Source organism: Ailuropoda melanoleuca, chromosome 1 (genome assembly GCF_002007445.2).
Source record: "Ailuropoda melanoleuca isolate Jingjing chromosome 1, ASM200744v2, whole genome shotgun sequence".
Lineage (NCBI taxonomy): Eukaryota > Metazoa > Chordata > Mammalia > Carnivora > Ursidae > Ailuropoda > Ailuropoda melanoleuca.
This window is the reverse complement of record NC_048218.1, coordinates 172719263-172744939: the sequence shown is the minus strand read 5'-3', so window position 1 is coordinate 172744939 and position 25677 is coordinate 172719263. Positions and strand designations below refer to the sequence as shown.

Genomic DNA, 25677 nt, shown 5'->3' with positions numbered 1-25677 from the left:
CCAGACCATGAGTCCCAGGAGGCTGGAACCACGGCTTTCTGCATGACTTTATCCATGGGGCCTGGCAGAGAGTAAGAAGTTAATACATTTCTGTGAAATGAACGAGTGATATTTGTTTTGGAAGCATTTTTTTAAATCCTAAAACTTGAAAAAGAGAAGGAATATAATGACATTGTATTTAAATATATTTCAAGTCAAATTTCAGTCATGAATGGAAGGAAATTACAAAACTGTCTTTCGTTAAATGATGTGAGAAGGGGTTAGAGAGAATTACGATAATTTAATATCTGACTACTTAAGAAAATGGTTTTCACTCACTGAAATTAAGTAAAAAAAAAACAATCTAGCAGTCTTGGCAGTTTAAATAAAAAATTAAATATTTTCTCAAAAGGTAATACATTTAATGAATGTCGTGTTCTTACTCCTGGTCATTCTCTTTCCTTTGCATTGCTACTTATATTTCAATCCCTAATGTGAATCTGAAAAATTCTCATCAGAAAATGACTTTATAATTGATAGTTTTTGTAAGGTTAACTTTTTTATTCATTAGCTGGTTCAAATTCAGCACTTAGACAACCCAGGAATTGTATGCAGGCAACTGTCTTTTAAATAGAGCTTTATCTAGACAAAACTCAACTAGGAAATGCACTGACAAAAGATGCTTATCTCTGTGGTCCAGACTTGGCTTCCTATTAATGCCAAATTCATACCACTTTGGATAAATATTTTTTCCTGCCAACCCCTGTCTTCTTCCTTACTTCTCCCTTCCTTTTCTCATGTGCAGATCTAGATTCTAGTTCACAAACTTTGTCTGCAGTAAATAACATCATTTCATAAACGTTTTGAAACATAGAATCCCTTGATGCCAGTATCTAATGTTGCGTTTTAAAGTCTTGCTGCTTAGGAAGAGGGTAGGAAGGTATGGAGAAGAAAGAAAAGAAAAAAACCAAAACCAAAATAAAACAACACAAAAAAAGCTAGGACTTTCTGTATTACGATTTGGTTTTCCCTTAGCCAAGTATAACACCAGTGCCTTTTCTTGGAAGGAGTGTTTCATACAAATTCTTTTGCAACCTTAGCTCTGCAGGAAGGTCTGGATCACCCTACAATGTTCTCCGTGCCTGGACAAACATCCAGCCAGTTCAGTATAGAGACCCAGCAATTTTTACCTTTTAAAAACTTGAGAGATTTATGGGCCGCTGCTCAGATAATTTAAAATACGGCAATGGAGCCGCATGTTCTTTATGGCTCTTTCCAGTTTTGATAGCATGGGAGAATTTTAAGATCTCATTCTAAGTTATTCTAAGAAGTGTTTATGTGCTTTTAATAGTCTATGTCATTGATTCATGCACTGTGATTCCCCTTGGCTTCTTAGAAGCTGTGCAAATACTCCTCCGTGTTATTTAGGTAACAGTTTTAAATGACTGGAAACATGCGGAGGTCATATATATAATTATCGCTCTTCTTTCTTGTGGTACAGACTTACTTTCATGCAGCTGTGCTTTGGCTTAGCCTGGCTCACCTGTGTCAGCCAAAAGTGCAGTCATGGATCCAGGAATAATCTAAAGGCAAAGAAAGTCATTACTGATTTTTTGGCGGGGGGCGGGGGAGGAGACAAGAGAAATTAAAATTTAACCAGAAAATCTTTAATGCTCTGTAACTATTAAGATCCATAGTTTTTTAAATAGACATAGAAAATAACATTTGTATTTTGGTGAATTTGTATGTGCACTAATAAGCAGCCCGTCCACAGTCATTGTGTTCACTCAGTCAGCATTGATGCCTTGGTTGTTAGTACTCGCTAGATGACAATATTGGGTCATTTAAATGTCTGGCTAAAATAACTGACACATAAAGACAAAAGATAGAAGTTAATTTAAAAATGCCACTAATGGGGCGCCTGGGTGACTCAGTCAGTTAAGTGTCCATCTTCTGCTCAGGTCATGATCCCGGGGTCCTGGGATCAAGTCCTACGTTGGGCTCCCTGCTCAGTGGTGAGCCTGCTGCTTCTCCCTCGGCCCGCCGTCCCCCCTGCTTGTGCTTTCTCTCTCTCTCTTTCTGTTAAATAAATAAATAAATAAATAAATAAATAAATAAATAAATATCTGTAACCTGCATTAGATTTACTGAAATGATAGGTTCTATATATCACCAAAGAGGTGAGGTAATAGGAAAGAATAATTTTAAAGAATATTTTGATGAAGGTAAGGGATTAGTTGTATGGGAAAGAAATATATAGAAATGGCAAATGGAAATGGAATATGTATGTGGAATTCAAATATGCCTGAAATAGAGCAAAACCACGAACTATTTTACACAACATTGAGCAAGCCCCTTGGGAACATGACTGCCGATAATTTGTAGAGAACTTTAAAACCCACTAGCAGAAGGTGTACTTTGTATCAGAAAATATTGAGAGTTCTGGTTGGATATTTTGAGAAAGGAAATAGTATCAAAAGGTTATTTGTGAAAGTAGAGGATAAAATTGTGTTAGAGGGGAATCTTAAAGAGGAAAGTGAAGAAGATGCTGTCTTAGGGATCCAGGGATGAGTGGGACCCTGGGCCAGTGTTGTGCTTGTACACCTGAATGTGTACCGAAGGGGAGACCTCATAAATGTGTTCACAGAGACAGAACATAAGGCACTGGGACTATGAATCATTAATGATTATGGCAAACTTGATAAAAGGTGATCATTGAGAAAGGAGGATTAAGAAGACAAGGAGATTGGTTTTCACACCATTTAATTTTAGGCTTTGTTGGAATATCTGAATGGAATTATGTTTTTGGATGCCAAGAATAAGCAATTAATGTACTTCATTGTAAATGCCTTTTTATCTCTCTGTCTTTGCTAGACTATAAGGTCCTTGAAGTTCAGCATCCTGTGGGTTTTGTTCCTTTCTCTATTTCCAGAGCCTAGGACAGTGTAAGCCTGTTTTGTGGCACCCAACCAATATGAATTACTTGGATGAGTGAGAAGAGGGTGTGAAGGCTGCAGGGTGGGGGAGGGAGTTGACAGTAGGCTCTCAGGTGGAAGATTCTCCATGGAGCCTTAAAGGTACATCCACTTTGACTAAATAAGGACAAGAAAAGGAGCATGGAAGATGGCATGAGTGCTGAGAAAATCACAAGTATTGTCAACAAACTTCTGTGTCAGTTCTTCAGTTGGTTTTTATTTTTTTTAAGATTTTATTTATTTGAGAGAGAGAGAGCACCGAGAGAGAGAGGCAGAGGGAGAAGCAGATTCTCCCCTGAGCAGAGAGCCTGATGCAGGGCTCCATCCCAAGACCCTGAGATCATGACCTGAGCTGAAGGCAGACACTTAACCAACTGAGCCACCCAGGCGCCCCGAGTTCTTCAGTTTTTAAATAAATGCCAAGAATTGTGCTGGGATAATGGAAAATGGTGGAGGAGGTGTTGGTGAGGAAAGTGCGGAATTGACATTCTGTTTATCAGAGGTCTAAAGGAAGTGTTAAACCATGAGCTCAGGATGAAGGTAATTGGATTTTTGTCAGAAAAAGATGGTCTTAGCTTGGTAGATTTGACAGAGGGGAGCAGACCGTGAGGATTAAGGCAAAGTCTTGCCGGGGACAGTAAACACATTGGAGAAGTTTATTAGCCATGAAAGGCGCTCAAGCAGCCTTTTGAGAATCTTTAAATTCTCATACTCTTCCTGTACTTTATGTTATAAAATAATAGCTTTTTGGAGTATAAAATCATCATATTACTATACTATACTCCTTTCTGTCATGTATTTCCTACCCTGAGATCCAGATGTGCCTGGGGGCAGAGAAGGTATTGGTATCTGTACCAGCTAGCCCTACTTCCACCAAGGAGTCATTGGCTAGAAACAGTGGAGATGGTAACCGCGGTTGCCATGGGCTCCTTTGCATTTTATCTTGTCCAAGGATGGAGAGGGGATGAGGAGAAGGGGTGGATGGGACAGCAGAAAGGAAGAACCACCCCCCCCAAACTGGGCAGGGGGGGAAGCGAGCAAATGTCAGTTTGTCATGAAACCAAATTATTTAGCTTTTAAGAAAGCAGTCATTATGTTGATGTAATAACAGCCTTTTAGTGTGAGTTGTCAACAGACAGTAATAACTTTTAATGAGGCCTCTAAAATAAAACCTTTATGGTACCCATGTGTTTGGGTTACTGTGATCCATTATTCTAACCCTTATTTTACTTCCCTCTTTGTTGTGATTTATTATGTTTGAGGCCTCAGTGATTAATTCCTTAGAGAACGTATTTTAGTGCTTAAGCTATTATTTTAACTTTTAGCACTGCTAATTTAAATGTTTTCCTATTTGCTAAATTTGAGATGAGAAGAATTTATTTTAACCATAAGAAATTGGAAGAATGGGGGAAAGAGTGTTTCATTGTGGAATAACAAGGAGAGTAGCCAGTGACTGAGAAGTTGCCAGTTGAATTGTGTTGACAAGTGTGATTTGTGGGAGTCCCTAAAGAATGTAACAGGGTCATAATATGAACATAAAAATCGTGCATCGTGTGGGTGAAGGAGTAGCCTGGGAATAGAAGGGAATGGCTATTAGTATATGTTGAAATTACTGCCTCAAAGAAACACAGGAGTCCTTGCACTGTATGTGTTGAAATCATCGGCCTCTGAAAGCTAAAACACAGAAGAAAAATCCCAGAGAAACCAGACAATAATTCCTTGAAGCTGTCTCTTTTTTAGAATTGCTTATTATTGAATTATAGAAATAAGATATCAATAGTGCTTTGTAATAATATGAGCAATCATCCCTGACTTGATGCGTTTCTTACTATTCTGCTGTAATTCCAGAGACTTTTCATCCTGTGTCTGGTGTTTCTTAAGTGAGCTCCTAATTTCCTTGATTTACCCTTCTGTACTTCTATGCCCTGTTTATGTTGAGTGGTCAATTGTGTCCTCCTTGGATTTTCAGATAGCAAGTTTTGTCAACAAGTCAGGCATGGACATCTCAATCCTTCAGCGGTCCTTGGCCATTTTGGAGTCAATGGTGCTCAATAGCCACGACCTCTACCAAAAGGTGGCTCAGGAGATCACTATCGGCCAACTTATCCCACATCTTCAAGGGTAAGCATGTGGTCGCCTCCCATGTGGGAAGGGGAAATGATTCTGGTAGACAGCCATCATAAAGCCCTGGGAAAGGTTTTTGATTGGTTTGATTAAATGCACAGAAAAGGAATCTTGATTTGGTGTCTAACCACACCATGTTCCAAACCCATCCCCCACCACACTGAAATGGTACAGTGACTGGTCCCTTGTGGTGGGGGGATGTCCCATGCCTATTCTTGGCGACTTCTGTCCCCAGCGCCTGGCAAAACTGGCCTCAGTTTTGATGAATGTTGGTGGATATCGAAGGAGTTTTACTTTTAACATTATAGGACAATTTGCTGTCTTAAGTTCTCAACAGCATCTTTCCTTTGCCATTAAAAATAGTGTTTTCTGTGATATAATGAGTATTTTCATAGATAATTAAGAATTTTTCAAGGTAGTCTTCCTTCTTAGGCTTGAGGTGATTACAGTGACCTTTTTTTGGTCTTTTCTAACGTATGTGTTTTATCTCTAGAGGCTTGAGCTCTAAGACAAGGCACTTAGCAGCCTGCAGGATTTTGGGTTCTTTCCCTTCTCTCCACTCAGGTGATCAGTAAGGTTGTCCCTGAGAAGGACACCACTGTACAATGCTACTTTATAAATTAAAGTATGTGGAGTTACAGGCGGCAACAAGCCCCCTGAGGTGGCTTACACAAACAAAGAGTTCATTGAAAGGATCCTGGGGGACTTTCTAGAGCCCAGGAATGACTTCAGTAGCTAAGCCTTGAGAAGGATAGAAACTATGGCCTCCTTGGACTGATCACAACAGGCCTTTTCTGTAGTGTACTGGTTGGCACTAATGTGACCTGGCTCCCATTAACTGCCATCCCTGGTCTCTCAGGTCACATTTGTAAATGTCAAGAGGAAATCTGATTGGCCTGTTTGGGTTGAGAATGCCGGCTGGGGATGTGAGGAAATATTCAGTAGTTCTCAATATACCAAAAATGTTAACTGTTGTGTTTATAATGCAAACCTACCAAAGTGCATTAGATGTTGCCTTCATTTGGGAGGGGGCAAGGTGACCAAAATGTAAAATTTTAAGTCACTCAAGCTGTGGATTGTGGCCTCAGGGAAAATGAGCACATGCTCTAAAATGATGCTTTTGTGTGAAACCGCTCTAGAAATAATACCAGTTTCACATTTCCCTGAATGTGAAATGTATTAATTCTACAGTCTGTGTCTTTTCTCTGAATCTCGAGGGCATACTTGTGCATTCACATACTTGTGCTCTGCCAGAGTGGAGAGTTTATTTGGCAAGTGCCATACTGAGGATTTTGTATACATTAACTCATTTTATCTTAAAAGAAGCATCTTAAAGTAAGTGTGTTCTTCCCCAGTGTTACAGAAGAGGAAACTGTTTTGGGGACACCCCCTGACCTCATTCAAGGCCACACAGCCAGCCTGAGGGGCACTGGGCTTTGGATTCCATCCTGCCAAAGTCTGTGTTCTGCCCTTGGCCTCTCCCTGAATTATCTCTGAATGTAGCTTACCGGCTGCTCTTTGTTTCTGGCTTGGGTCCTTATTTACTGTTTACCGTGTGGCTTCTATGAGATTTTTGCTTCCTTTGGAATTTCTGATTTCATTTCAGTGAAAAGCAAATTTGCAAATTTTAAAAATAAAAACTTGTTCTTTTTGTTATTAAAAAGTTTCTATTTGGAAATAGATTTTTAGAATACTTAATAGCATTGCCATGGAGACAAAGCAGTTTCCAGGAGTGTAGGGATACCCACGTCTAGTCCCAGATATACTTCATATATCAGACAGAAAATCATAGTTACCTACGTACATACACTTGTACAACCCCTGGGTTCATGTATTTAAGCCCATTAGAGAAGAAAGGGAGAGCCAGCTGACTACCTATACTTTCTGGGTGATCTCTGAGCAGTGAATTGTCCAGCTAGTAATAGTAATTGCCGCTGACCCTCCCCCCCCCCAGCTGTGTTTCCTTCCTCACGATGGTTAAAATACATTCTCAGTTGCCACCTGCATTTTCTAGGTCATCCCTTTCTCATCTTTTTTGGGGGGAGATCGTGACCCTTATCATGGTCTGACTCAGGGGTAGCCTATTCTGACTTTCTGTATCATTCTGTGTCTTTTATAGGACAGATCAAGAAATCCAAACCTATACCATTGCAGTGATTAATGCACTTTTCCTGAAGGCCCCTGATGAGAGAAGGCAGGTAAGTTGCATTTCTTTGGTCCTAAGACTGTACTCGGGGCTGGCAATTTTCAGGGCATCGAGTGCCCTCTCCTTCCCATCCTGGGGACTCCTTGGGCCTCCCAGCTGCCCTGCAGTTTGGCTGGCTAGCCTGGGGTCATTCACAGATCCAGTGGGAAGTAGGTGGAGACGTGTAAGCCCTTGTCTGAGGAAGAATGCTAGGAATGTTCCAGAGGCAGAGCCCTTGCATCAAATGAAACCCAACATAGAAGCTTGAAACATAAAAAGATGAAAGCCTTGCTGCTGTTAGGGAAACAGAGGCAGAAGGCCTGAGATCTTCTGTCATGCCCCTGAATGCTCCCTAGGGCAAGGGAGGGATTGTCCCTCTTTTCCTGATGAAGACACTGAGACCCTGAGAGTTGTCCCGCTTCGCCCGTGAAGTTTAGATGGAAAGGACAGGAGGAAGACCACACTGTTCGCTGCCCCTGGTTGAGATAACTGTTTCTAAGTTAGGGGGGCTCTTTGCTCCGTGACATTTCTGTGTCCATGTGTGTGTGTGGCTGGGGACGGGGGGAGACTGAGCAACCCATTTCCTTTCCTCTGTGCACACTAGAGAAGGGAACCCCTTAAGTGTACCTATGTGAAACCTATCCTTTGGTACTCCCCTTTGTCTATAGATCTTTGGTTATTCTTCAGTGAGGTAAAGGATCCTTGTAGAGGGGGGTGGAAGAAGTGGAATTTTGTGTGTCTTGGATTGTAGCTGGCACCTCAAAATCCATTCGTGTTTTTTTCCATCAACATAATATATACTGTGTACCTTGGTCACACAGTTTACTTCATTTAAAAACTGGGTGGAAATATGAGATCTTTCAAACAATACAAAGTGTATTGGGAGCTCTGTGACAGTTACCACTAAATTGTTTTAGAAGAATTTAGAAGCTAGCATGCTACTGAACACTGAACATTCGAGAATTTCATTTTTTTTTTCACTTTATTTTTTCATTGCCAAGGATTTTAAACCTCAGTGACTAAACGTGAGGGAGGGTTTCTGGTTTGTTTTTCATTTAGAATTGCTCATTCCTTGGGGCTATGTTTGCACAACGAGTGGAGTGACTTTATTGTTTCCTGTGCATTGGGTTTGGTGTCATTGGGAGCCAGGAGTTGCCTGCCCTCCCTAAGCCTTATGCTCCAGGCTGGATTTTTAAGGGTGGTTTTGCAGGTGGAATCCTCTGTGGGGCTGCTCTTTTTATATCTAAATCTAAATGCAGAGCTCATGATAACTTTTAGCAGCCCAGCAAATTGCCTGACAGAGCTCACACAGGCATTCCTGACATGGCCTGGAGAAGCTTGATCCTTCAACTGGCCAGACCGAGGACACCTGGCCAAACTGGTAGCTGAGAGTAGAGTGGGGGGCAAGAAGCCATCTAGTCTGACCTCATGGGCCTTTTCTTTTTCCAATGGAGGAAGAGTTTGGATTAGAGGAAGCAAAAACTCTATGATTTGGATCCCTGGATCTAGACATGCGTAAGATGCATACACTTTGTATCTTCCCGTTACACTAAGAACTACTGTTAATCTACTGAATTGGATTCGCACGAGCACGGAGAAATAGGGAACCAGATGCCAATATGTACTGACTCCAGAATAACGATCACCGTGAAACATAATGGCAGACCAGTATAACATTAGGTTTGGATTCTGGGAATCAAATTTTATTTTTTGAAAATTAGACACTATTTGAGATGACACAGATTGGCAGTATACTGCTGTCATGATAATAAATCACAAAGGTGAGTCTAATAACATTACATAACTTAAGAAAACAATCCAACTAAGAAAGATAGAGTGTATATAATCATACAGCAGCATATCTAGACTCTAATTTCATCTTCGAATGAAAAATAGCAACGTAGAAAATTAACTTGGACTTCATAAATTGTGTTGAAGATGAGTCAGTGACTATTGTTTTGAAAAGAAATATTTTGATTTTTAATTTAAAAAATATTTTTCAGTGAGTTGAGAGTGTTGGCTGTAAACGACTAAGTTCAAGTTTGTAAGGACGAAACGTTTGAGGTTATCTTCTGAGGGTTAGTGGAGCCTGTGAAGCAGAAGACCGCGCTAACCGCGCGTATCATCGGGGCTGCGTCGTGTGTTGTTATTGGCCTCTCTCGTGAGAAACTAAGCGTCCTGAATCTGTGGGGTAAAATGTACCAAAGCCTGCCATCAAGGATGATATTCTGAGAGTTTGCCTTGTGCCAGGCCCAGCTTTCAGCGCTTTATTCTATCAGTAGAAAGCCTTATTTTGCCTCTTTACAAATGAGGAAGTTGACAGTCAGAGGGAGGAAGGAATTTGATCAGCTGGCTGAGCAGATCAGAGCCCCACCAAGGCCTTGCTCTTCTCTGCAGAGCATCCCACCGTCCAGGAGGCATCACACAGAGAACTCTCTGGTATTTGCCGAGTGAAGAACTCCCTGGAGCCTGAAAGACACCAAGCCCGGTTTCTCCAATTAGATTAAAACATAATCTAAACATTTATTTATTGGATTTACAGGAACAGCTTTGTTTGTTTTTTTAAAGCCTTAGGACATTGGATAAATTCCACTTCAGTGAAAAAATTTTATTTATTTCAACTTCTCTTCCCGACGTTGGGCCAGACACATTGGTAGGACTCCCTTTATCTCGGTTTTTCTTTATTTTTCAAAACGTGTAAAATGAATTCAGATGGATTTTAAACACCTATTTCTGTTTTTCCTGAAGAAAAATACCACCACGGTCAGAATCATTTTACTTAGCAAGTAGACTGGAGTGAGTGGGCCTTACTGAAAGAGCGCTAGATTGTTNAAAATGAATTCAGATGGATTTTAAACACCTATTTCTGTTTTTCCTGAAGAAAAATACCACCACGGTCAGATCCTTTTACTTAGCAAGTAGACTGGAGTGAGTGGGCCTTACTGAAAGAGCGCTAGATTGTTGAGGGCTGGGTTTATTGAGGGCTGGGTTTGTTGAGGGCTGGGTTTGTTGAGGGCTGGGTTTGTTGAGGGCTGGGTTTGTTGAGGGCTGGGTTTGTAGAGGGCTGGGTTTGTAGAGGGCTGGGTTTGTTGAGGGCTGGGTTTGTAGAGGGCTGGGGTAGAACTTCCCGCTTTGCCCAGGCCCCCTGGGGGCCTTCTGGTTGGGTGGGGGGGAAAGCAGGGAAAAGATGTCCTGCTTCCCCCTGCCTCCTGGATATGGGACATTCTCCCTTTCTCTACACAAATGAAGGGAAGGGGTGCTTGTTTTATGGAGGTGGGGGCAAAAGGATCCTTTTCCTTCAATTCCTTGCCGTTATTTTACTCTTCTCATGACAAACATGTTGGTGAGGTCCCTTCCAAATTTCTCTATGAATATTTATGATTTTCATAAACATCATTAAAAAACCTTTTTACAAGTTAGAAGATTTGGTGGGAAAATCAGAAAAGACAGATTCAAAGGAAGAAGTTTAAAAGACTCTTCTAAGCGCGTGCCCCAAACAAGAGAACCCGTGCAAGCAGTCACACTGCGTGGCCATGCTTTGTTGTGCAGAGAGTCTTCTACCTACATAATTCTTTCACTGGATGGGCTCATACTACTTGCACCGTTTATTTACTTATTTTTAACTGCTTTAAAACTAAACAAGATTTTTGTGAACATCTTTCCATGTCAATATCCCTATATCCATATTTATATCTGTCTATACTTTTGTATCATCTCGATGGTATAAAATATTCTCTGTGGAGCATCAAGTTTACTCAAAACCGTTTTCTAATATTGAACAACAACAGATCCGTGATGTGCACAAGGACTTTTCTGTTTTCTCTCTGACCAAACTTTTCTGTTCCTTAGGAGGGTAGTAGAAAATATTCTTTCATTTTCAACCAAAGATTTACTGTCCACTCTTTGCCAAACATGGTGCTGTGGGCCCAGAAATACAAAGATGAAAAGGACAGTTTTTGTGCCCCTGAGGTGACCATGGTCTTATGAAGAAGATAAACAATGTCAAAGATAATTACAACAATTGCTGTACATATTGGAACTATATTGTCCCTTTTAACTTATTTTAAGATTTCAAAAATCAATAGACTAAAATAGACACGGAGAATATTTTTCTTTTTTTTTTTTTTGTTTGTGTGACAGGCTATAATTTCATTTTTATAAAGAAAATAGATTAAAAGAGCCATAGGGTCCTTTGGGCCCTTTGTTTTTCATCGGGTCCGAGAGAAAAAGTGGACCTTTCTATTTGCGTTTGGAAGCAAGCCCCACTTTCTGTGGACCATGGAAAGACAGGTTCCTTCTAGATTGCCATTTCCCTTGTTCCCGAATGCATCATTGTTCTTGTTTTCCACAGATTGGAAGGTGTCTTGAAACACCTCACAGTATTTGTGCACTTTTCTCTGCCAGGCAGTGGGTCAGCAGGGGTGTTAACATCAAGTTGTAACCTCTAACAGAGCGCTCTGAATTTCCATCCCTTCTTCTCTCCTGCTTGCTTTCCTTTCTGTGGTGGCGATGACGCCGTTAGATTGGTGTAGAGAGCAGTGTTGACATCCTTGATTGTCCTCTGACTGTAAGTCCCCACCTTCTGCTCCTGCCCAAGCCTGCCTGCGTGTCCCCCTCGCACGTCCTGCCCGTGTGTCTGGGCTGTCCTTGCTTCCTGCGAGTTTATTTTCGCCATGATTGAATTCACGGTTGTGGTTTTGAATCATAGCCTAGTTTCTTCTCTACTCAGCAAGAGTAGCAACTCTAACTCTAAAATCCAACCCCTCCCCGCCAAAAAACACTCAAGTGCCTTCCTGAATGAATATGAGCAGTATTTTTGTTTTTGAATGTTTGCACCAAGGTTGTACCCAACTTTATAATTTCAACTTCATATCTCTGTCTCGATATTTAGAAAGAGTGTCTGAATCATTTCTTTTAATAAAGTCACCTGCAAATCCTCTGTGCTAGGCAGGCCAAAGCCCCAAATACAATTTATAGAAAGGAGGCCTAGCAATGCGGAATGTGGACTTCCGGAGGTTAGCCCCTGCTCAGGTATTTGTCCCTCCCTAAAGTGCCGGAGAGTTGACTTGCATAGACTGTTTTCAAGCCCAGGGGTATGTACCACTTGCTCTTTGGTTTTGCATAGATTAAGATGAAATGGCTCTTAGAAGACTTCAAGGCTTAAAGTGATGGTGCTTAAATATTGGGACTTCTTGGTGCAGGCATGTTTCCTAGCAAAACCTCTCTGCATATGTACAGTTGAAGAAAAGCTGATGAGCCTTTTGAATGGAGAACCACTGCCTTTATCCAAAGTATTTGCTTTTTATTCCATGCTCACCTTTTCCTGGAAGGAGGAAATTCCTAAAAAAGGAGAAGTTTGCGGGTGCCAGATTTCCTTCCTTCACTTTTGGACAAGGCTCTGTTATCTGAACAGACCATTCAAAACGTAATGTGAATGAATACTACTGCCTGTTGGAGTCTATTCTTTCATAAGAAATACTGCTGATATCCAGTTAGGACGCACCCCCAGGATAAAGTCATTTGGGGCCATGTTGAAATGTATTTTTCTAACCTAAGGTTTTGTGTGGGTGTGTTTTTCCTCACCAGGAGATGGCGAATATTTTGGCTCAGAAGCAACTGCGGTCCATCATTTTAACAGTGAGTACCTATACGGTGTGACCTCCTCATTGGGCAGGAACGGTTTGGTGCATTCATTTAGCTCCTCTTTTGGCTTCAGTTTGTGGTTTGTTCTGGGACTTGCTTCCATGATAAAGCAGTAGTAAGAAAGGAGGAAGAAGTGTGCTTTTGGAATTGGAATAAACAAGGGTTTCCCACAGGAATGGTCTGATATGATTGGAAGGATCAGTCTCTGAACTGCCCTAGAAAGACATTCTGGCAGGAAGGGGTGGCAACTTCTCCCAGTGGGGCAGGTTTATTACACTCACCATCACTTTATTTAATTTTTTAAAAAGATTTTACTTATTTATTTGAGAGAGAAAGTATGAGAGAGAGAGAGGGAGAGAGAGGGCTCTCACAGGTTGGGGGAGGGGCAGAGGGAGAAGCAGACCCGCCCAGCTGAGCAGGGAGCCCAGTGTGGGGCTCGATCCCAGGACCCCGGGATCATGACCTGAGCCGAAGGTAGATGCTTAACTGACTGAGCCACCCAGGCTCCCTCTCACCATCACTTCAGCTTTGCATTTAGGAAATCAGGGATTCCATGACTTAAAAAAATGCACTGGTGTGAACTTACACTGTTTTTAATGAGGAAGCTAACTGGGGACCTGTCAGACTCTGTCAGAAACCCTGAAATTCTGACCAACATTTCCCTGGGCCCCTCTGCAAGAGACGGGCAGGAAAGACGTACATGGAATCCGCTTGTTAACTGCAACGCAGAAATGACCTGAAAGTCAGTGGAAAAGAAGCCCTGCCTGTTACATGGTGAATATTTAGAAATAAATCAAATGGCATGATTTCCTGAGGCCTTACCTGTTATTTGACTTTAACCAAAGACTGAAAGAAGCACGCGTGATTGATTCCCAGCTTACCAAAGAAGCAATTTCTGTTTCTGTGATTTCAAAGAGGAGTTCTACAAGCTCACAATCGCACACATGCACGCGTGCCCACACATTCCAATACAGTGAGGCTATTGAAAATTAAAAACCTTATGAGGGCAAACACAATAAATATTCTAGAATCCAAAGCCAATAGCAATGACTATAATTTGTCATCGAGTTTGATTTTGAACTGCCTGGCTGACAAGGATAAAAAGAAACATATGAGTGTAATTTTCATTATTTGATAAAAGAGGTATCCCAGTTCTTCGGGGATGACATACTTCTCCCCCTGGACCTAGAATATGAAATAGGTGTTGGTAGAGCATTCGAATAGATTCTTGGACCAAGAATGGTTGGGTAGAGATTGCAGGAGTATTCATAATATTGTTAATCTTTATCCTGGTTCTTAGTAAAAGTGGAAAGTGCAATATTAGAGTGTAGTTCAGAGAAGGTATTTGTGGGAGAGGAGGAAGGTGGGGAGACAAAGGGTGAGAAATGTTAAATTAAGGTCTTAGCCCGCTGTTCTTACCTGGGTGTGGCAGTCAGAGTTGGAAGGCCCAGAGATGGGGTGGGTAGAATGGCTGTTGCCCCTGTGTATGAAAGATCAGTTTGCTTCGATGGGATTTCTCCTATGAGACTTTAATGGCTGGAAGTTCAAGGCTGGCATTCTCAGGCATAAACTTGGGAATGCAGATACTTTGGAAGTGGTAATAAAATAGATGGCCTACATACCTCAGATATGAAACATATACTCTGAATTAACATTCTGTTCTGAAAATGGAAGGATGCGCGGTTTCATTCCACCCCCCATCTCACTGCCTAGCTTCCCATCCCCACCGCCCCCATTATCTTGTTTCAATGACTTTTTTCTCTTCCTCATTCTTCTTCCCAGCCCTCCCTCTTTAACTGGCTATTTTGACATGGTACTTAGAGCCAGGGTATGGAGTCCAAGTGCATGCTGGGTTTGGTCTGAACTCAAGAAAGTTCTTTCAGACGGCAAGACCATAGTTGGGTCTAGCACATTCAAAATACCACATTGACTGGTCCTTTGGCATTTTTAAGGCACAACCGTGGTCTCTGCTAAAGAGCACATATGCTAGGCCCAAGTGTTCAATTTCCTTTCTGACCCAGCTCCACTGGGGGCAAAGGCCCCCATATCTAGTCCCCTGCCATTTTTATATTTGTTCCATTTTGGTTCTGTTTCTAAGGGGAAGGGTCATTTTATTTTTCATTTAGTTGTTAGCAGGCAAATGAAGTTATGCACATGAATTCACTCATTGGGCTGTGATGGGTGGTCTCTGGATAGTTTCCATGGTGAATTAACTGCAGGCCTGATAGGTACTTCGCTTTTTTATAATGCTTCTAAAACTTTTCCCCATTTAAAAGTTGGATAACCTGCCAGAGACAGGTGTAGGGTAAGATGATGACAAACAAACACGATTTGTTTTTCTACTGCATGCAAGGAAGTCTTCTGTTGTAGAAATTCACAGCTCTCTTCAAGATACTCTTAAGTCAGGCACACTTTCTTGATTTATATAGCTGCAATTACCTATGCATTTCCAGTGCCTTCCTTTCTTCTGCTCCCTGCTGCACACAATAGGTCTTTACCTGGATTCTAGCCTAAACATCAGGAACTTTATTGGGCCCTGTATATAAAGAAAAGCTCAAGGTCACCTGCATCCTCACCTTTCTTCTGAAGGGTGGTCCCACCAACCTACATTCCCCAGGCCTCCAAGTGAAGACTTCTGGGGTTTTACTTGGCATAATGATGGGCGTTAAGTTAATTGTTGCTGGCTGTTTCTTTCTTCCTTAAAAAAAAAAAAAAAAAATTTCTGCACTATCTCCTCAGCATGTCATCCGAGCTCAGAGAGCCATCAACAATGAGATGGCACACCAGCTGTACGTGCTGCAGGTGCTTACCTTTAACCTTCTGGAAGACAGGATGATGACCAAGATGGACCCCCAGGACCAGGTGAGTGCTCACTAGACAGCAGCAAAAGCACATACGGGAGAGAAGGTGGTTATTAAAAATCTTTTCTTGGGCTACTCCCAAATCAGGAATTTGTAGATGATGATATTGTTTTATTTTCATCTTAGAACTTGGGGGGAATAAATATATTTTTAAGATTTTATTTATTTATTTGAGATAGAGCACAAGCAGGGGGAGGGGCAGAGGGAGAAGCAGACTCCCCGCTGAGCAGGAAGCCTGACTGGAGGTCCCATCCCAGGACCCTGAGATCATGACCTTAGCCGAAGGCAGATGCTTAATGAACATGTCCCAGAACTTGGGGGGAATGTATTTAAAATTTAAGTGAACTTAGGCTCAGAGAATAAAGTAAATGGGTTCTTTCGTTATACATCAAACACATGCATATCATTCCTTTATTGGATAAGAAAGCCTGATGTCACATGGCCACAAATCTAGGTCCTTGGTCCCAATACCTTCGATGGTAATAGCTTTGGAGTCAAGTTCCCAGACAGCTTGGGCCATTTGGTGTGTCCCAGGTTACACCTGATTTCTGGGCTTGCATTTTTGTCAGTTGGCTGTTTCTTATAATTCTCTGTAGGTCTCTGGTGGTTGTGTGTGAAAGGTTATGTGTCCATCCAAAAGGCTTTTGGGGAAACTTTACTGTGTGAGGACAGAGTGAGCGGAAACAGCTGGGAGTCCTGCTGTAGCCCATTTTCAACTTAAGCAGCGCTGCAGCTTTGGAAAGGAAAACACTCATTACTGGCACGTGAGGGCCTGATCTATCGCAGATGTGAGCTGCACATGCGAAGTGTGTAACTGCCGCAGCACTTCGTCCATGGCGCGAGGCCATGCGATTAAGAATGATGGAGAGGCTTGGAGAGGCTGTCCAACATGCCCCGGACTTTTGGCAAGGCCAAGTGTAATCATCCCAGAGAGAGGAGACTGTCAGCTTACCACTTCTAGTGACGGAAGGCTATGGAACTTAATGTGGAACAGCCCTCCCCACTTGGAAATGCTTCCTTATCTATTTATTGAAAACATATATTTATATATATTTTTTCTTATTGTGGTAAAATAGACATAACCAAAAATTTACCATTTTAACCATTTTTTAAGGGTTTGTTTCCATGTAGTCACTTCTTAGTGAAGTTAGGGATCCCTTGTCACTTGAATGCTGTTCAGAAGCCTGCACGTGCCTCTCACTTTGCTTCGGACAGTGTGGAACTCCCAGGTTCTTGAACTTGGCTTTCCCCAGATCCAATCTTTCCATCATATTTGGGACTCCGTTTAGAACTTCCAGGTAATTGATCTAAGTATTCCAAACGACTTGGCTGTGAGCATAATCGTGGAATGAAGCCAGGGCTGACCAGCAGGGAGAGTGGCAGGGGAACTATGCAGGGCCTTAACTTAGAACATTGGTTGTCTTTTATCTGTTTTTCTTTGGCCTGAAAGTAGTGATTCATTTAGACCCAGCGGAAAGAGGGAGTATATGTAATGTCACACAGTGAAAGCAGCTCTTCCCTCCCCTTTTTTTCTTCCTAACGCCTTCAGGCTCAGAGGGACATCATATTTGAACTTCGAAGAATTGCTTTTGATGCAGAGTCTGAACCTAATAACAGCAGTGGCAGCATGGAGAAACGCAAGTCCATGTACACACGGGATTATAAAAAACTTGGCTTCATTGTAAGTAAGCTATCTGCAGTAAGTGCTCTCCTTCCAACATCAGGGGTCTGACCTCAGCCACAGAAACTGATGTCTCCTCCGAGCGTGTGGTCCTCTTGCGCCTCACAGAATAGTTTCCACATTTTCCAGATGTTTAGCTGGTTTAAACAGGATCACATGAAAATCTCTTCTGGCTGCAGTGCAGTGGAACAACTTGCACAAGTGTGACTAATACTGAGTTTGTTTATTCAGGTCTGATTAAGTGTAGTTAGCCCAGAATGCACGTAGATTTCATTAAATCTACATCACAAGATGCTTCAGGTTCTATCCGAAATAAACGGGTGATAGCAACTGTGGGATGGATCTTATTATTGGGTTAGTGCTTGGATCACTTATATACGTGGATTTCATATCAAAATCAAATTGAGAGTCTCCTGAAATGTATTCATGATGAGATTTATGCAATTTGTACTTTCCTAAAAGTTTTGTCGTATTATGGACATTAATAAGACAGCTTCTGGTTTTCCGTTTTTTCAGTTTGCAAATCAGAACACTGCGTTTCCTGAATATAATCTGTTGTTTTTGTTTCTACTTTGGTTCCATTCTGGCCTTTATCACCATGCCATTTCTCCCGTGACTTTGAGCTAATTAATCTCAAATTCTGAGGATGTAAAATTAGGTTTCCATTTTGGCCTGCATCATAAATGGCAAAAAATGAGATTTGGCTTCAGTGATTAGACAACATTAGGCATTAATCTATAATTGCAGATACACTCTTCTTTAGTGCACATACACACACACACAAATATTAATCTTTACATATATCAGTATCACGCTTTGTATGTTATTTGGGAAACCCTGTCTTTCATGGGGATTGTCTTTGGAAATGTTTCCACATTAGTTAACATGTATTGTTTTTCATTACTGAGGAGTTTTTCATTTTTTGGATGGACTACAGTGTATTTAACCAAACCCTTTTGCTGAGTAATTCAATGTTTTGAAATTACCAATAAGTCTAAAATTGACGTCTTTGCCACCCGATGTTTACGTGCATCCATGATCACGTTATTAGGATGAATATGTGGGACTGTCATTTCTATGGCATTTATTTTTTGAGATTGTTGATATTTACCAAATTGCTTTCCACAGTGAGTCATTTCCACTTTAGCCCAATGGATCAGACTATTTTTTTTTTTAACTTCTTTCATGTTTCCTAAACTGAAAAAAAAACCCCAAAACAATCTGGTAGGTTATTGTTTTTATGGTGATAGTCTTTTTTTTTTAAAAAGATTTTATTTATTTATTTGATAGAGATAGAGACAGCCAGCAAGAGAGGGAACACAAGCAGGAGGAGTGGGAGAGGAAGAAGCAGGCTCATAGCGGAGGAGCCTGATGTGGGGCTCGATCCCATAACACCGGGATCACGCCCTGAGCCGAAGGCAGACGCTTAACCACTGTGCCACCCAGGCGCCCCATATGGTGATAGTCTTAATATGTCTTTTCTAGTAAGAATACTTGTCAGACATTGTACTCAGCTTTGCAACTTACTTTACAGAGGTACTGGGACATCATTTTTATATCATCATATCTCATATTTTGATATTCCATTTAAATTTTTTAGTAGAATCTATTTTTTAAAACTTCAGCACAAAGTTTCTTGGCCAAGGGACCAGGTGAGAGCTCCCTGTACTTGATGTGAATCAATGGTCAAGGCTAACTGGTGGTCCCAGCCCTGCTGTCACCCATCTGTGTGTTAGCAGAGCCCGTGTATCAGGGATATAGCTGAGGAGTGTGGCTGCGGCTCACGTCCTACCTCCCCACCCAGTTCTTTCCAGGTTTTACTTTTGTGTGTTGAGCAAGGCCTATCCGAATCACGCGGGAAGCTTCACAATATCACCCCATCTCTGTTGCCATCTAATCACAGCAAAGTGGGCTGGGAGGAGATCAAGGGATGTGTACTTCAAGATGCTCCCAATTGGTTCTGATACCCTGTCCCAGTGGAGAGCCTTGGTGTAGGGTATGCCCGAGTTACTCCCATTTCATTGGCTTCCTCTGCTACCACCTGGATTTCCAGTGCATTTGAATTGTGCAGAAAATGCAAAACTCTAGTTCTTGATCCGTAGTGCCCCCGGGTCCTCATCAGGGGCAATTGCAGAATGCACAGTGTCATTTCTCCTTCTGGCTGTGTGTCTGAGAAAAGAGACATTGGGGAAAGAACACTTGCTGGGATTCAGATTATTACAGGTTCCTGGGGTTATAACAGATCTCTAGGAAGGGTGTATGTGATGGGGGTGGGAGGTGTGAAACATCACTCTTTTTATTTTCATGTTCTGGTCCTGTGTGAAATCATCAGGGTATTTCATGAGCCAAAGTCTGAGTGACTTTTCTCGGTGGTAGCTCCATCTGCGTTAACGGGATGTTCATTCCTTCCACAGTTCAGTATTAGAGCATATCTCTGTCTTAGTTTTCAGTGTCTGCTGAGTGTTCTGCTACAAGTAGTTTAGGAAGAACAATGTATATTTTAACTGAAAGCTAATTTGATGTGGTTTTAAGACTTAGCTCATATGTAGCCTCCTTTCAAAGGACTTGAAAAGTCATTTTAGATAAAAGCAAAGACCTGGAGCCTAAAAAAACCAAAAAGAGAGTGTTGGTTTCCTTTATTTTTCCGTGGTTCTTTTTTTAGTTTTCAATTTTAGTTCTTCCCCTGAAACTTCTTCCAGGCCACGATCTTGCATCAGAAGAGTTGAGAAATTGGAAAGACTAGTAATGATTTCTAATGGTGGAAAATTTCCAACAGCTTTGATGAGCAGAGATCTTCACTTTTTGAATGCCCAGCCAGCCAGAAAGAGACAAGCCTCGGTAAATGAAATCACATGCTCATTGCGCCACCTAGAGACCATCATGCAAAAATGCTGGAAGCTGGTGGGGCGCAGGCATCTAGCCCTAAAATCTCTAGATGCAATAAGCTGTCCAGATGCAGAATTCTCTCTGTGCTTCTGAGAGAGGAATAAACTTGCCTGTTCCCTTAATGAACTCCTTCCTGTTGCCTCCTTTAGGAGCAGTTGAGGTTAGGATAATCTTTTGGATCTCATTGAAGAAAAATTCAATTCGTAAGGTGAAGATTCTTCTTTCTCATTTTCTGTCTCCCGAGTAGGCAGTGCCCAGGAAGTGTTAAATGACAAGTTTTTGGAGTCGAGTGGGCCTAGATTTTAATTCTGTCTTTCCTAATTACCAGCCATTGGACCAGTGAGCGAGTTGTTGAACCTGTTTGGGCATTAGGTTCCTCAGTTGTGCCACAACTCATCTATTTCAGGGTCATTGGAAGGTCATCAGAGATCATCTGTTAGTGCTTGGCACAGCATCTGGAATGGAGGATGTACCCAGCAAACAGTACTTCCCTTCCTTGCTTTTTGGAGAGCACGTATCGTGGAAATCACAGGCAGCCTTTTCAGTTTTCCACAGTAGAAGGGGCAGTTGCTCCAACAAGGCAGGCAGAACAGTTGTTAAAGGATAAGAAAACACAACACCTTTGAGAAGGCAGATGGCCTTACATTCCTTCTCAGCACAGCCTCTCAACCGAGCAGATTTTCCTGATGAAATAATTCTGAAATCTCAATTTAAAGTGGCTAAATGGCGTGATATGGTTAGTCATAACACAGAAGAGCAGCTGCTTCTAAAACAAGCTGCTTAATCTTCTAAGGTCTCTCAGTTAATGATTCTCTAGTTGTCAAAGGGACTTGTAGGTGCCCAGGCGGGAGGAAGGGTCAGGATTGTCTGGGATTATACTTAGTTTTTATTGGAAGTCAGAAGGCAAGAGCACATGTATTTCTCAAGGTGGCGGAAGGCAGATTCCAATACTTAGAATGGCTTTATTTTGAAAACCAGGGAAATGCCAGAATACAAACTGTACCCTGTTGGTTATAATGACCAAGAACTGTGCAAAATGTTTTTCATACTCTGTGAAGAGTTGCGTTCCTGACCAGAAACCCTTCAGAGTTTGTCTTGATATCAAATTGGTAGCTTCTCTATTTGTGAGTTTTACCTTCGTCCAGTCTACTGGACAGTATTCACAAAGGACATACGTGTAGTTCATTTCTCTGATCTCTCTTGAACCAAGGCAGACGTTGAAGTTGGACAAGGCTGTTTTTGTTTTTCTAAATGCCTTTTCTTTCCCATTCTTTTAGCTTGACTGGGCCTCAAATAAACTCATCTTAAATGAATGAATGAATGAATGAACGAACGAACGAACGAACGAATTAATTTAGTAGGCTTCACACTGGGCGTGGAGCCCAACGCAGGGTTTGAACTCCCGACCCTGAGCTCGAGACCTGAGCTGAGAAGCTCGAGACCTGAGCGGCGATCAAAAGTCGGACATTTAACCGACTGAGCCACCCAGACGCTCCAGTGAACTCATTTTTAAAATAAACGGTTTCTGAACAATATATTTTAAGATGAGAAGTTTTGATAAATATTTCCTCTAACATTTTCAGATTGTCTTAAAAGAGAAAAGTGACTAAAATGTGGAAGTGAAAAAAGGTCATGAGAAAAAGATAACTTAAGAATTAAGATTCTCTTTTAAAGCGTAGGTTTGATTGTGTTTTGGTATGGGAAGGCCAGCACCCCACCTGGAGAAAAGATAATACATTTACTCATAGTTCTCAAGAGAGGGAGCATTCCACACCACACAGGGCACATGGACAAGCACTGGGGTTGGGTCAGGAGGCAGAGGGAGTGAGGGGGAAACGTGCACAAGACCCTTTGTTGTGGTTTCCACGCAAAAAGCAAAGCAAGATAGTGTAAGCAGGTTTAGGATTGGCCGGTTTGAATAATCTCAAGGGACTTTGGAGCATAGGGGCTGCCCCTAGCTGTCAGCCTTGTGGTGACAAGGGCCGAGGAGGGCTGGGGGACAGTGGCCCAGAGTGCAAAACCCTGATAAAGGAGATCTGTTGGAGTCTGGGATCTGGATTGGCGAGTTTGCATATGAAATGCATGCTTCCTATCTCTAGGAGTTATGAGTTAGCTAACCCTGGGAAGGGCAGTTCCTCCAATCTTAGCAAGGACCCAAGATATCAAAGGATCAGAGAATACAAAAAAATTTAAAAAATGACTAATACAGATTCATGTTAAAATTTTTAGAGGATTTTCTACTTCCCAGATGATAGAAGATAATTATGCATCTTTACACAAGTATAATTATATGTAATTGCATATGCAGTGCTTGGTGTCATTTTAATATATTTTTTCTCAAATACACATGGCAGGGAATGAAGTGAGATGCATATTTATCTATGTCTTCCTCCATCTCCATCCCCATCCCTGTTTCCCTAACACAGCAGGAAGCCTCCTGGTCTAAATGTGGCTAGAATTCTACTGTAACTGGGAGTGTGACTTGGGGATTAAACTTGGGCTCCAAATTCAGGCTGCCCAGGGTTGATTCCTGGCTCTCCCGCACACCGGCTGATGACTTGGGCAGATTACTTGACGTTTTCGTGTCTTAGTTTCCTTATCTTTAATCTGGGGATATAAGAGTTCTCTCCGTCAATAAATTTGTTGCATAAGTTAAATTAGTAAATACTTGTAAATCATGCAGAACAGTGCCTGGCACACAGTAAGCAGACTGGGAATTCAGATGCAGTTATGCTGATGGTATAATTACTATTGATATTATTATTGAAGCATCACACCATGTCCCATGACCCTGTGACAGGCAGTGTTGGGGGGTGTATGAGAGTTGTAATTGTGCCAGCAGGATCGTGAGAAAATGCGTGGTTGTAAGTATGAGTTACTGATGAAAGAATGATCTGTACTTGGGACACTGCAAACATGTGTTGCCAGCGGACATTTAGGTTGCACGGGGAGAGAAGTAGAGTTGGCTTTTGCAAATGAGGACAGATTATAGAGAATTTTAAATTCAAAAGGATTTGAAATATTCCGTCAATCCTCCATCCTCACGGTGCATGGATTCCATGTTTGCAAATCCAGCTTTTTGCTAAAATTTATTTGTAAGCCCGAAATTTATTTGAAAGCTCATGGTGCTTTCATGGTCATTTGCCAACATGAGGTCAAAACACGGGGCACTCTGCTTTCTTGTTTCAGCTCTCCTACTGTAAACGGGTGTCCTTTTCATAGTCTAGCCAGGGCCTTGCTTTTTGAAATTTGCGCTTCGTGTTGGAGGTGTTGCTGTTTAAAGTGGTCCCCAGGCAGAGTTCTAAAGTGCTGCTTGATGTTCGCTAGTGCCGTGATGTGCCTTATGGGGGAAATACGTGTGTTAGGTAAACTCAGGTTGGGCATGAGTTACAGCGTCGTTGCTGTGAGTTCAATGTTAATGAACCAACAATATATATTAAATAGAAAAAAATAGATTAAAAAAGTTATGTATCGACTGATAGAGAAAGTCTTGAGACCAGAGACCGGAAGTCACCTCACCCTGTATCTCCCCTCAGAAGCAATGGCTTTGTGTTCCTTATCTCGGGATTTGTAATGATGTCATAGAACATAGCTGCCTGGTGCCTGTGTGGGGGAAGCAGAATGGACTGTACTTTGAGTGCTTGGGGAGTTTTCAGTCAGTGGTAAGACCTGGAGAGGACAATCCTAGGCAGTCCTAGGCTCATTCCCTCCTAGCCCCATGGCCTGTATGTGCTGAGCAGGGAAGAGAAAGCCCACCGCTGACTAGCGGACAGATGTGTGAGGTGTAACAGGGCATTTGCGCTGCACTTGGCACACTGCTCAGGACGGTCACAGGGGTGCATGACAACCTACTGGGATTTGATTCATTTGTGTGAAGACAGAAGCTGGCTTGAAACTGGTGCTATCCGGAAAATACCACGTCCTTGAGATCAGAGGAATTTTCAGTCCACAATCATTGTCCATAGAGGAGGACCCTGGCTCTGGTGGGCTTGGCTTATATTTCTGCATCATTCCCGACAGGACTTTCTCATAAGGTTTTGTTGCTGAGAATGTGTTTCAGTCCCTTGGAGTCCAAGGATGGTGTTAGTAAGAATCCAGAGTACATGTGTGGGAATTGTAGAGAGTAAATTTTGACATTTACCTGATTTTGTGGTGCTCCTCATCCCTCCCTCTTTGCAACAAACCACCTCTGATAACCACAAGGTAAAGCGGCTTTTTGTAAACTAAGTCACTTTTTTCCCATGTGAATGATTTAATAATTAGGATAGTATTCCTAACCAAGCACTTTGCTTTCAAATAGTTAAATATGTGACTCATAAACAATAGGTCATAAAAGCAAAAAGACAACGAATGTTTTTTTAAACTGTCATTTATTGAAACTCTCCGAGTTTTAGCCACACGGAATTCAGGAGGTCCCAGTGTGGGCTGGGATGCTCTTCCAGGAGGCTCTGGCCGATCCTTGCCAGTCTCTCCAGCCCCAGACAATTCCTTCTACCTGAGAGATCCCTGGGGGATGTTGGTGAGGGATTATCAGTGACTGAGACTCCTGCGTGTTGGTGAATTCGCAGGCAGATACTGCGTGTACCTGCTCCTTGGAACCCTGACTTCTCTGTTCTGCTGCGTGGACATGGCAGCCTGGTCCATTCTGATCACACACTCCCCTGGGAGATTTCGTTATTAGTGAAGCTGGAGCAGAATCAGCCACCAGATGGCGCAAAACCACAGCCATGGACTCCCAGCCAGAACCCCCACCCTCATCCTGCCCCCAAACTTGGGCAGACAGCCGCTGGGACACCCAGTGACATTGCAGCTCTGCTTATCAGTCTGCAGAACGTGAAGCTGTAGGACTGAAAGAGGGGCCTTAGGATCTTCTCGGGGTCGATGGGGGTTTCAGGGACTAGGAACACTCTAAGATGCCCAGCTGGCCTCCCTGTTAATTGGGATTTGTCTGTTGTTGTGGCAGATGAGCTTTTATCTAGTACCTATATATCCAACTTTCATTCTCAGTTCTTTTTCCTTATGTTGTCAAGGCGGTCTTTTATATGAGGTCCAGTAGTCTGTGCATCTAGTATTATCTTTGGTCTTCACACGGACATGCAGGAAAGAATGCACTGGAAATGGAAAATCCAAATGATTATTGACTGTAGAACAATAAAATAATGTATTTTGAGTTAAAAATACACATAATTAAAATGTGTGGTGCAATAACATGGAGGGGGTAGGAGTGGTCAGTGGAGTCCCAGTAAACCAGCACTGTAGGGATGGGGGTAAGAAGCTGTCTGGGGAAGTCTGAGCTGATTTCATTTCNTCCTCCTTTCCCCTCCCCTCCCCTCTCCTCCCCTC

The 25677-nt window shown here is 42.1% G+C and overlaps 1 protein-coding gene across 8 annotated transcripts in view; it reads left to right on the top strand.

Moving 5' to 3' along the window:
• ELMO1 (engulfment and cell motility 1) overlaps positions 1-25677 on the top strand; it is a 521109-nt gene that overhangs the window by 184573 nt on the left and 310859 nt on the right. For all 8 annotated transcript variants that reach the window (XM_034659738.1, XM_034659793.1, XM_034659646.1 and 5 more), the window contains 5 exons: positions 4924-5075; positions 7198-7276; positions 12850-12900; positions 15646-15768; positions 17317-17448. In XM_034659738.1, the coding sequence (XP_034515629.1) occupies positions 4924-5075; positions 7198-7276; positions 12850-12900; positions 15646-15768; positions 17317-17448 (537 nt within the window). The remainder of the gene's footprint in view (positions 1-4923; positions 5076-7197; positions 7277-12849; positions 12901-15645; positions 15769-17316; positions 17449-25677) is intronic.